The following is an 11,065-nucleotide window of genomic DNA, read 5'->3' on the forward strand; positions in this document are numbered from 1 at the left end:
TGTGAGGTGTACGATGAGCTGAGGCGAGGGCACAGATTGTGGCCGCTCATTCTTCTCGTCCACTCTCGTTCTTCTGTCACTTCGACAAGGTAGCCTCGTTCTTACAGATCACGGCATTTCCCTGAAAAAGGAAAACAGAAACCCCAAGTTGGAAAGCAAGACGTCATAGTACCCCCATCATTACTTCTCTTCGCGTCTACAATATTACCTCGCGGCACTACAGTACTAGTCTCGCCAACAAGCGCTGATCTCTTGGAGGAAAACAAAGTTTGATGTCGCCTATTCGAATTTCGTACGAGGTATCTCAGCTCCGCTTGAGGGCGATCGTAACTTAGAGACGGCGTACCGCCATCATTATCCTACTACAGACGGAGAAGAAGGCTCGAGTGGTCGTTGGGCATCGTCAAAACAAGGGATAGCCTTGTACGCGAGAAACAGAGCGATATTGGAAGTGTCATCTGCCGCGCATGCTATTGATATCTGCAACTTGTTTGGTGCCAACAGCTGTCCCCAAAGGACCCAGACATTCTGCGTTGCCAGCACAGACAAGGTCGTGATCCGTTTCGATCTCTGATCCGGACCGCAACGGGTTCGATCTTCATAAACGACAGGTTGAATCATTTCTACATGTTCAATTTTTGAGAATTGATATTTCAATCAAAGTACCCCATAACTGACGCAATTTCGCTATCTTTGGAACAAACAAGGGACAAGCCACGTTGCGACCCGGACGACGAGACATCTGTGCTTCCTTAATGGGATAAGACAGGAAAAGTGGCTTACAGCTCACCTGTCACACCACACGAGGGGTACATCACGGTGCAAAACCTCAGTTGACAGGATAGATGCTAAGTCCTAGGTACGGGACTTTGAACAGTTTCGCAGAAGTTCGACAAGTTTTGTCGCGGTGTTAAAGTCGATTGACAACAAGCGGCGTTCGCCGTGACCTCCACCGCAATCATTGATCATTCACCATACGGCGGTGGGCTGCGCTGTGACTCGCCAGCCGGAAACCGCTTGGTCGCAGAGTCACAAGAAAGTCGAAAGCAGAATTTGGGAGAAGGATTGAAACCCAGAGCTTCTCAACCGACAAGCAGAGGGTTTAGCCCAGCCTCTCGTGGTGCCCAATTGTCGTCGGTCACCGCTAAAGTCAAAGCCCAACCTCGAGACCGAGACCAAGACCCAGGCGGGCAAGGCAGAGGACGCGCTGTAGAGCAAGCTCTGCAAACCCAGGACGTGCCAACCGCATCTGGCTTCGGTAACATCCAACGGTCCACCAAAATAGGTCGCCACTGGACACAGGGTTGTTGGCAGCACGGGACAGACAAGGACCAGGCTAGCCAGGATCAGGATCAGTATCAGGGCACCCACGCACGAGGCCAGCGCCAGTTGCAGATCCCGCAGCTTGGTGTTGGGCTCGGTCAAGGAGGGAGACAAGCGTCCGGCACGGATAGTCCCAGGGAAGAATCAGCCATCACGTTGACAGCCCAGCCTGAAGAGGAAAATTCCTCATCAATAGACGAGGTTTTGGCAGAGTCTACGTCTTGTCTCGAACAGCCGGGAGACCCCAGCTTATACTATCTTGGCTTACTGCAAAATCAGAACCAGCTCCACCACAAAAATCACAACGCCCAACAGCATCAGGGTTTTGTGAGCGACGACCCATCAATATCAACAAGTCATCAGCAACCTCAGCCTTCCGGGTTTGGTTATCAGCATCAGCAGAACCAATCTCCTGCATGCTCATCGCCACCATTCTCATTTTCTTTCCCCCCTCCAGCACCACCATCATCAGCACCAGCAACATCTGTCTTTGGACTGGCCCCTCCTCCTCCTCTGCCTTCTCCTGCATCTCCACCAAGACCACCGCCGAGGCGACGCTTCCAGCCAACTACGTCTCGCCGTCAGCAAAACCTGTCCCACTGCCGGTCAAATTCCAATTTGAGCTCCAACTCCAGCGTCAGCACTGGTGCCAGCAGACGTCTTCTGGCCTCGCGGTCTCCTGCAAGTCACTCTGCCAGTGGAAAATCCCCTCGTCAGCGCCTAGCATCAGCACCACCATTACCACAGCCAATAGACAGTGCAGACCCACAGGATACGCCCACCGCCCACCACCGCCATTCGCCTTTTCTTCCTCCTCATCCTCACCTGCCCGCTTCTTCTCTTTCTGCCTGTTCTACCCTCTCAGCTCTCTCCACGTCGTCTCCCTCCTCCCCCATTTCCGGCTCTATCTCCTCTTCTCCCGCACTTCTGTCGACTTTCTCTTCTATCTCTTCTTCTTCTTCATCTCATCTTACCTCTTCGTCGGCCATATCCTCCCCACACATCAACAACATGTCGAGAACATCCCGGAACGCTGCCCCTACCACTTCTGGTGCGGGTCGACAAAACGAATACTTCGTCCCTCGCGACGGCATCGACCGTGAAGTCATCTCCGCCGACATCTGCCGCTATCTGGGCAACGATGCCCTCGTGCGTCCCGGTCATTACGAGGTACGCCATCTGCCTTGATGAACCCCACTATCGCGATGAAACAAATGACTCACATTTTATGACGACAGAACCCTCAGACAGGCCAAGCCGTGCAAGGCTACTACATCACCGCTTACAGGAATCTTACAACTGTGAGTTTCTTTGTCAACATCAATAGCCACTCATCAGATGCTAATGACGATACGACAGGCTATGATTGAGGATCTAAAAGCAGACTCTGCTCGATGGGATAGTGAAAGGCGTGCGCAGACGTCGCGCAATACCTCTGGAGGTACTATTGCCTCGAGAAACGTTGGCGTACCGCCGAGACACTCATCTAACTCACCTGTAGTGCAATACCGCTACTCGGAGACGCACCAGTCGCGTCAGCACCACGGTCCTACCGAGGGCCCTTATCAGACCGACACATACGCTCGTGACCCTGGCTTTGATGGCCCTAGATACCCAGGAACGGGTGCTCCCGGTTACACTGGAGCCGCTGGCTCATACGGCCAGTCCTACGGTGCCTCAAGTAGTGGTGCGTTTGCCGGTTATGCCCAAACCCAGCAATCTCCTCCCCCGGCGGATACAAGGTTCAGCTCTACTACCGCGGCCACCATGGATCCATCCTACCAGGCTTCCCAGAGCCCCTACGTGGCCGTTGGAACAAACCAACGTCCCAGAGGCGGATACGACCCTTACGCTAACCAGATGGCCACATCATCAGCTGCTGCACAGCAGGCCTATGCCACTGCTGCTCCCACGCAACAAGGCTATACAGCCACTGCTTACCCATATTCAGGTCAGGCTCCTCCTGCGGGCTACGCGATGCAGCCACAGGATCCCTTCTACGGTCGTGGTGCGTATAGCGGAGGCAACACTCGCACGGCGGGTTTCCACATGGTCGAATTACTAACACTCAAGGGTTTAGCAGGTCAATCAACAGCACAAGGATATACTCAGGGCACACAGTATGGAAGAAACCCCCCGTACTCGCGCTTCCGCGACACCAACAAATGCTCAAACAAATCCCAGTGGTACCTCCAGCACCCGACGTAGTGAGCGAGAGAGCGACAGGCACAGCACAGACCGACACCACCGATCGAGCCGCCGGTAAAAGGTGTGTTTCCTGGAGGACCAAGGCCGGATCTTTGTGCCCTTCCTTTTCCTGTCTGAACTTGACGAGGCAATCCGACCTCCTCGCGAGTGTGATGATTTCTGCATAATGACCGGGTTACATGGAGTACGGCTTATTTTCCTTGGATCGACCATTTCATCCTTTTCTGTTTCTTCCGGATATGATCCCTTTCAGAGGTTTCAGATTTCTTTTCTCTGGCTGGTGCCGCCACCGAGTTGCAAGTTTGCATCTCAATAGGAGCTTCCTACTGGAAAGGTATCAAATTCCACCCTCTTGACGCTGATTCCGTCTTCCACGAACCTGGATCTCCCTTGGAGTCGATAATACCCCTGGATGTACCGTGCCAACTGTTATTGCTACCGATGATGCCCTGGATACACGAACTGGACCTTACGAGACGCATACCTGGGTGTCTTTTTTCTTTACTCTTTTTATGACGACATTGCATTGTGGATGGGCCTTCCCTGGATTGACGACCTCATCGACTATACACCATTATTTGCCTTACGGATGAGACCATGCTGCATACGTTTTACACTGGGACACGGCGCTGAGTTTGGAAAAGGAAGGGGAGCCATCCCTTACCAGGTGGATCTGGGGTATCTCGATGTCATGACCTTGCTGTCCGGACGCACTCTCAGGGGGAGTATTCTGTTTTCCGTTCTTCCTGGATCTGGCTGGTTCTTGCTCTCGACTCCAATGTCTTTAGTTCCCGGATTCTTCGGTGTTCACCATCGTCGAGACGCGGTGTTTATCGGAATAATAATTGGCAGAGGCCGGCATCCGGACAGCAAGGTGAGTTCGAATGAGCTTGTATATATTAGCCAACCCCTTTCAAAGGAATTTCTGCTTCCCTTCTCTCCTTCCCCTCTTCCCATTTCTTTCCACTTAGGGACTCTCCATGGATATTTGTCTTGATATGAATCGCAAAGACACTGACTCGCCAGACTTGACCCAAGCAGCTAGGTGCGCAAATGAATTCCCTGGATTCAGATACCTCTCACTGGACTTCCTGGACATCTTGGACTCTGATCAACCACCTGGCAAATACCTTCCCACTTGGCCAAGGAATGGACCCACTCCCCGAGGATGTTTGCTTTTGCCTGGATCTCTTCCTACTCAAGCAATGTTTTGCTTTGGATCCTATGACCTGGACAACTTACCTCAGCCGAGGTTTGCTGAATCGTCACTGACGATATCGGTACTCATTTGCGTCTGCAATGAGATGCCTGGGACACAAAGAAACCAAACAAGTATCTAAGCATACCATGCCAAAGGAGCCAAGGTAACATGCAAACAAGGTGATTCAATGACTACGAATCTGGATTCATTCTCGTTTCATATCACTGGACCGCAACTTGCTTCATTACTGTCTGCGACATGGGTCGCTTGTTGCCGTGGATTCTACTGAATCCATTCCTGTTTGCATCGCGGGCCGACTTCTTGAGTAACCTTTGGGATGAGTCAACTTGCTTAAGCCTGGATATTTGCTACACCCTGCTGGCCACATGGCACTTGTGAAGGTCGACAATTTAGAGCAACCTGGCATGTGGATACCTTGATCCTGGACTCGCTGCGTTGTATATGGAGTCAGTTATCGGAACGACATTTCGACCTATCAATTAAGCACAACGTGACTTCCGGAGCTGCACTTGCATATATCACGACACGACTGGACTTTGACCAAAACTGGAGAACCGGATCTTTTTTATGCGAATGATTGTGTGCTTGGTGCTATGAGAGGAAGCCTGGTTGGTAGCATGGATGGCGCAGTACGAGGATGCACTGAGGGTTTAGACGGGTTGGCTCTATGATCTACTTTTCTGTTCTTTTTCTAATCCTGGATCCCGTGGACACATCTTTTTGGGCCGTTCTGTTATTTTGCGTCTGTCTCATATTCTATGGTTGTTCAATCTTGATGGTGCTTTGGGACAGATACAGGGAGTTTATGAGTCTTGTTTCTTATTCGCTTGGGGCGGAATGATTGGGAGAGTTGAATCTCATGATTTATTATTGTTGCAAAAGTATGTTGAATGAATACAAGAGTTGGCCACACCACTGTCAATATGTTTCTGTTTGCCGTACGTTCAAATTCAGAATCCCCTCGAGCAAAAACACGCGTCAAATTCCAGCATTTTAAGCAATAACCAAATTTCTTCGCTGCCTCAAATATCTGCAGCAGGGTCGGTGCCTCTGGCGTATATTATTCACGGTCTACAGCCGGGCGGCTCCTTCGTCGGTAGGGATGATACGAGTAGAGTCGTTGGTGAGTGCAGTGAGATGTGTGATGGTGTCTTGGAGGTTGATGGGCTCGGGAGGTAGGCTCTGAGGGAAGCGGCTGGAGGAGGCCGTCTCCAAGCAGAGTATCAATCACCGAGAGGACCCAAAGCTCGCAGCGGCCCGGTCTACCAGGAGCGTTGGCAGGCTCGTAAGGATCGAAGGGTCTTGGGTGACTCTTGATCATAGCGCACGCATTGTCGAGCTCTTGGGACGCAATGGAGCCGACACATCTGCTGTCATGAATGGTGCCGACCTGACCTAGAGTCTCGACGATATCCGAGACCAGAGTCATGGTAGGCTGCGTATGTTCCGTGTTTGAAGATTCCAGAACATGATAGAGATAGCCTGCGGGTCGCGGAGAGCTTGTTGGAATGAAGATCTTGTGGGTGCCAGGGGAGTGCTGAATATGAAAGACCTGATAGCGAGCTGGTTCAGGGGTTTGAGCTGGAGGATTGGCGACAGGATCAGAGCTGGAAGCCTGGGCAGAGTCAGAGCTGACTGGGAAAATCATTGTGACAAGATAAGCATTGGCGTCAGGATAGGTTTAGAATGTTTGGGCGGGCACTGAATTGAGAAGTTCTTGTAAGTCTTTGTCCTGGCAAGTTCGCGGGATTGCCTCTGTATATATGGGCTTATGTATCAATTCTTGAACAACAGCACCAACATTGGCCGTGGAAGCACGGCAGAGAACTAGTTGATCAAACCCTGTTGGTATCGTCTGGGGGGCTGTACGAACCCGTGCGTACTGTATCATCATGGTGCTGCGAGAACGGGGCGGCTCAGTTTCGAAGGCTGCGGGTGTCCGAAAAGCCAGGCCACAGTACCCATGATGATCCGAGTTGGCCGTTTGTGGTGTTGATGCGGGACGTGGTCGATCATGCTGTATGTCTCTGGGAATATACGCCGAAAAATGCTGTTTGGGTCAAGGAAAAGTGTGTGAATTTGTCCGAAAGGTAAGCCCGCGGCATCGGACGGGCAGTTGTGTAAGTTGTGTGATGAAGTCCAAGCCTATTGCTCGTCCCGAGGCTCTATAGAAGCTAGAGCTCTGTGACAGGACAAGAACCCAAGCACCTGCCCATAGCATGGAAGCCCCGGTCGAGTCGAGTTACGCATATGCTGCAGGCAAAGCCCATAATAGATACTCGCATATCGAGCTAGCATGCTTGGACTAAAGACAAGAGAGATTCTGCACTAGGTACAGGATCAAGCTGACGTGCGCTGGAGGACAAGTGCAACCGCATGACAGAGCGGAGCGTTCAACATATCTAGCCTTGTATGGAAACTCGGCCGCCCTGTACGATGGAAAGACAGTTCGCGGTGAAATCGCTTGACACGATGGCGTCAAGGTCGGCATGATACGCAACGGCACGGTACGGTACGGTGTGGGAAGGCGAGTCGGGTGGCTGCGCAAGCTCAAACCAAACACAAGCCTGGCTTGTGGTGGTGAGTGTTTGTTGTGCTACGAGAGTTAGAAAGATAACAGCCCACACTCTTGATGCTTTCATTTCTTGGATCTATCTTGCTAGGGTATTGGCAAGATACACACAGACTCAAGGATAGTAGTCATCATTGACTGGCCCTTCATTCCCGATTCAGCCATCTAAACCATGGTTGCAGAAAGTGATCCAGGTATTGTGCAAATGAGAACAGGTAATTAGCAAATCAGTGAAACATCTCTCAGAGAAAACCTACTACCCAAGAGAAACTCTATCGTTCAGTATTTCGATAAAATTCCATCCAGTAGTCGTTTGCTTGGGTATTTTGCGATTGGGCGTCTCCGTATGCAAGTGTTCGGGCGTCAAACGCTTGCGCTTGATGAGCTGGCTGGTATCAAACGCAGTGTGCGTGTTATGTGTTCAACTCTATTGAAATAGTGGGATATCAGTTGCTTGCTAGCTGGTCGTCAGTCACTGTTTGAGGATTGTGGAAGGGGTGAGTGTTTAGGAAGGTATTCTATGCCGTATCCAGTGGGTCTTGTTGCTCAACATTGTGATTGAACAGTCCTTTTGCATTGTAATTTAGAGGCTTGAGTGAGGCGGCAAATGAGACGAGTTTGCAAGGGTTGTCTCTTGGATGACAGGTTATGAGGCAGTGGAGATGATAGAAGTGAGAAGATGAGATGGATGGGTCGTGACAGGAGAAAACAGGCCGTCAGTCAGAGGCCAAGGTAGGTACTTGCCTAGAGGTACCGGACGGGTTGAATGCAGGTATGCGTCTTACAGAAAGCGCGAATTTGATGCAATGACCTTCCAATGTCATGGCCGACTGCATCTCGCAGGAAGGAGTCATCCTTGGTGAAACTGCAACTACCCGTCACGATCTCCGCGTGACTGGAAACCCCCGTATCCGCACTTGGCACTTCTAAGGTATCGGTCGAGATGTCAGAGAATGGAAGGAGCTTAACGATGGAAGAATGACCATGGATCTATTGTTGCCGATGGAACGGATGGGCCCAGGATGAACAACATCACCAAGGTTACCTAGGTGAAAGAAGGGGCAAGGTCGTCATGCTAGGAGTTGTTGTCATAAGGAGATAAGGTAGGTAAAGTATAATTCTGAATAAACCAACCACTTTGGCCATTCCTCTTGCCTCCGTTGTTTAACAAGATGAAAAGAAAAGCTTCCTAGACGAAATCGTTACAGGAGTGAAACCCTGACATCAAGACTTGAATTCCATACCGATAATCTTCTTGATACCGTTCCTCTTGGTGAGCAAGCCAATTATGCCCAACCTCGACTCTTCCCTCTTCCATCCTTCTTGCATCGGCAGCCTCTCTTCCTGCAAAAAGGCCCTGGCATAACTACATGGCACACTTTCACCACTTCCAATGACATTGAGAATTAGGGCAATCTCCGCACACGCAAGGTCGTGTTCGAAAGGCCCATATTGAAGACCCGGGTTATCCTCTCTCTGCCTGGCGATACGCTTCTTGCGGAATTCTGCGAGGTCATTCGCAGTAAGAGTCTGCCCGTCCTTCGAACTCGCCAAGAGATCTTCGACAAGGTCTTTCTGAAGAGCGATGTTATCACCTTGTTGATGATCCCGACGGGTCAAGGATATGTCATGCTCAACTGTGTTGGGTAACCCAAGCTGGTCCAGGTTCAAAACCCTGTGACCCTCAGAGTCCAACTGACCCGGCTTGCGCATACCAAATTGACCCAACAGAGACCAAGGGTCCCTGATCGTTCGCAAGATACTTTGCAAAAGAGACTTCTTGACGACTGGGTCACCGTGAAATTTTGAAGGCGCGCGTTCTTGAAAGATAGGATTGGCAAAGGCAGCAGCGAGAGGCTTCGAAAGGCCAACTGCGTCCATGCCAGCGAGAACTTCTTCTACTCGAACATTTCGGCCGTCGCGGGGAAGATAGCCGTGGTTTGCGAGAGAGTTTATCATCGGGCAGGGGCCGCGTATGTCATTTGGACCCGAAGGTGCATATGTCCCTTTAGCGAGTGGTTCTGAAGCTGAAGCCATATTGTACACCAGTTATACGATGATAAGGAGAGTATGAATGCGAATACACGAAGATATTACGAGCATGTGATAGAAAGAGGGGGAATAAGATTCAGTTATACAGTGTATCATGTCTTGCTTCCCTTCTGACCTTCAGCTTATGCTCGTCGAGCTATTAGCCGCTGATGTAACAGCTGACAGACACTATTGTCGCTAATGGCTTCAGCCAGCCTCATTCTCATGGTCACCGGCGGCTTTAAAGCATAAGCAGCTAAACAAGAGCTCTCTTTGGCTGGATACGTAGTATTCATGCGCTTTGACTGCGGCATCATCCATAGCAAACTCAATTAAGACACCCAATAAATAGCTGCCAACACTAGAGTGCAGGGGCATTCTTCCCTCCAATCGAGACACCGATGTACCCAGACTGTGAGAATTAACCACGATAACTTAGTAGGATACAACATACCAGCTCCTGAAGTCTTATCCCTCGCGTGGTTCTCTTGAATTGCGGTGAGTAGGTAGGTGACACAATGCAAATATCCGAATAAATTGGACATCAGATCATGCGACAACGAATATGAGAGGATTTGACCAGTTTTGACATGTAAACACAAATATTCATGGGCTCCTCAGTTTGAAACATGGCTTGCAGGTCAAGAAGTGTCAGGGATTTAGATGCAGAGCAAGGTTTGTCTGCTTGCTTGCTTGCTTGCTTACTCTGACTCACTCAGTTGCTCTATGGGAGGTTGTCACATCTGCGTGCTACAGACGCAAACGAGCGAGCATACATAGCAAATTTCCGGGCGCAATCATGTGCAAAGAATTAAAATTCGAAAAGCTCTTACTTCTTTGGTGGAATCGCAGTGTGTTTCATTGTTTGTAATGAATGACTTGTCAAGTTTACTGTGCAGTCACTTAGAACAACATCGCTTACAGAGAAACTCCCCAAGCGTTTCCTTTCCACGAATCGTTTGTGTCTTGATATATAGTAGTTGCTATTGCAAAGAACCATGTGTACCAGAGAAAAGCAAATAATCGCCCAAGATTCCCTTATAGCAAAGAAGACACAAACCACAGCGTCGATATCGGGATACGACCATAAATTCTGCACTTTCCCTCCAGCTCCTTCGTAACCCATTCTTCACTAAACCAACCATCAGTTCTCTCTCTCTACCTTATATATAGTGAAGACCAACAGTGTGCAACTCAGAACTGAGGTGAAGGGCGGGCCCCAGCATCAGTTCCAGACCAATACAAGCTTTGCCTGATGTTCCTCCATGGCTATCACTGTACCTCCGGTCAATTATTTCATCCCTTTTGGCTATCTGAGTTAGCATATGACAGAGTCAAACAAAGAGATATGCTACTAACGAAAGCACTGGCTCTAGTCAAATGTCCTTATGAACTAGGACCAGCAGCTTCGAACACTTTGATGAAGAATTGCGATACCTGTAAGTCACTAGGTAAAGCTCCTGCTGCAATAATACACTGACGCCTCTCGTAGAGATACTAAATTCAAAGGTCCCTTCCAGGGGTGTACGGGTGAAGACAACGATTCATATTCTCTTTCAGAGCATATAAAGAGATGCCACAATGATGAGGAACTGCCCTACCCAGGCATAAGGGCTTTGATCTCCCATCTCAAAAGGTTATTGTTTTTATGCAGAAAGAAAGTTCAAAGACATTCTATTTACATTGTATTTGTGCAACTGAATGTGCAC

General features: G+C 49.8%; 4 protein-coding genes across 27 annotated transcripts; 1 reads left to right on the forward strand and 3 right to left on the reverse strand.

The window, feature by feature from the left end:
* Positions 1–162: 162 nt before the first annotated feature.
* Positions 163–1,949, reverse strand: FVEG_15074 (hypothetical protein). Its single transcript, XM_018904165.1, has 2 exons — positions 791–1,949; positions 163–742 (listed from the first exon to the last, which is right to left on the reverse strand). Exon 1 carries the CDS (start codon positions 1,850–1,852, stop codon positions 1,538–1,540), a length of 315 nt encoding a protein of 104 aa, XP_018746040.1. The 5' UTR covers positions 1,853–1,949; the 3' UTR covers positions 163–742; positions 791–1,537.
* FVEG_02517 (hypothetical protein) lies at positions 1,234–6,180 on the forward strand. Of its 24 annotated transcripts, XM_018889811.1 has the most exons (7): positions 1,234–2,493; positions 2,562–2,624; positions 2,683–2,764; positions 2,825–3,331; positions 3,404–3,443; positions 3,508–4,405; positions 4,558–5,748. In XM_018889811.1, the coding sequence occupies exons 1-6, from the start codon at positions 2,335–2,337 to the stop codon at positions 3,587–3,589; spliced, it is 933 nt and encodes a 310-aa protein (XP_018746035.1). In that variant the 5' UTR covers positions 1,234–2,334; the 3' UTR covers positions 3,590–4,405; positions 4,558–5,748. The 24 variants fall into 24 exon arrangements, with proteins under 24 accessions (XP_018746035.1, XP_018746030.1, XP_018746025.1 ...); XM_018889806.1 differs by having other exon boundaries at positions 3,404–4,405; positions 4,558–5,833; XM_018889823.1 differs by having other exon boundaries at positions 2,683–3,331.
* Positions 5,681–6,401, reverse strand: FVEG_15073 (hypothetical protein; the record flags this gene model as incomplete). Its single annotated transcript, XM_018904164.1, has 1 exon — positions 5,681–6,401. The coding sequence occupies one exon, from the start codon at positions 6,399–6,401 to the stop codon at positions 5,814–5,816; it is 588 nt and encodes a 195-aa protein (XP_018746015.1). The 3' UTR covers positions 5,681–5,813.
* Positions 6,402–8,399: 1,998 nt separating this feature from the next.
* Positions 8,400–9,991, reverse strand: FVEG_02516 (hypothetical protein). The gene has a single exon (XM_018889799.1). The coding sequence runs from the start codon at positions 9,360–9,362 to the stop codon at positions 8,550–8,552; it is 813 nt and encodes a 270-aa protein (XP_018746014.1). The 5' UTR covers positions 9,363–9,991; the 3' UTR covers positions 8,400–8,549.
* Between the last annotated feature and the right edge of the window lie 1,074 nt (positions 9,992–11,065).

This window comes from Fusarium verticillioides, chromosome 6 (genome assembly GCF_000149555.1).
Source record: "Fusarium verticillioides 7600 chromosome 6, whole genome shotgun sequence".
Taxonomy (NCBI): domain Eukaryota; kingdom Fungi; phylum Ascomycota; class Sordariomycetes; order Hypocreales; family Nectriaceae; genus Fusarium; species Fusarium verticillioides.

What these genes read in the sequence shown, in the direction of transcription:
- FVEG_15074 (XM_018904165.1), bottom strand. Translation starts at nt 1,852, where the DNA reads ATGCAGGAGAAGGCAGAGGAGGAGGAGGGGCCAGTCCAAAGACAGATG.
- FVEG_02517 (XM_018889800.1), top strand. Translation starts at nt 2,335, where the DNA reads ATGTCGAGAACATCCCGGAACGCTGCCCCTACCACTTCTGGTGCGGGT. An exon ending in TGCGTCCCGGTCATTACGAG is followed by an intron (nt 2,494 to 2,561) that starts GTACGCCATCTG and finishes TTATGACGACAG; the next exon opens with AACCCTCAGACAGGCCAAGC. An exon ending in CTTACAGGAATCTTACAACT is followed by an intron (nt 2,625 to 2,682) that starts GTGAGTTTCTTT and finishes ACGATACGACAG; the next exon opens with GCTATGATTGAGGATCTAAA.
- FVEG_02516 (XM_018889799.1), bottom strand. Translation starts at nt 9,362, where the DNA reads ATGGCTTCAGCTTCAGAACCACTCGCTAAAGGGACATATGCACCTTCG.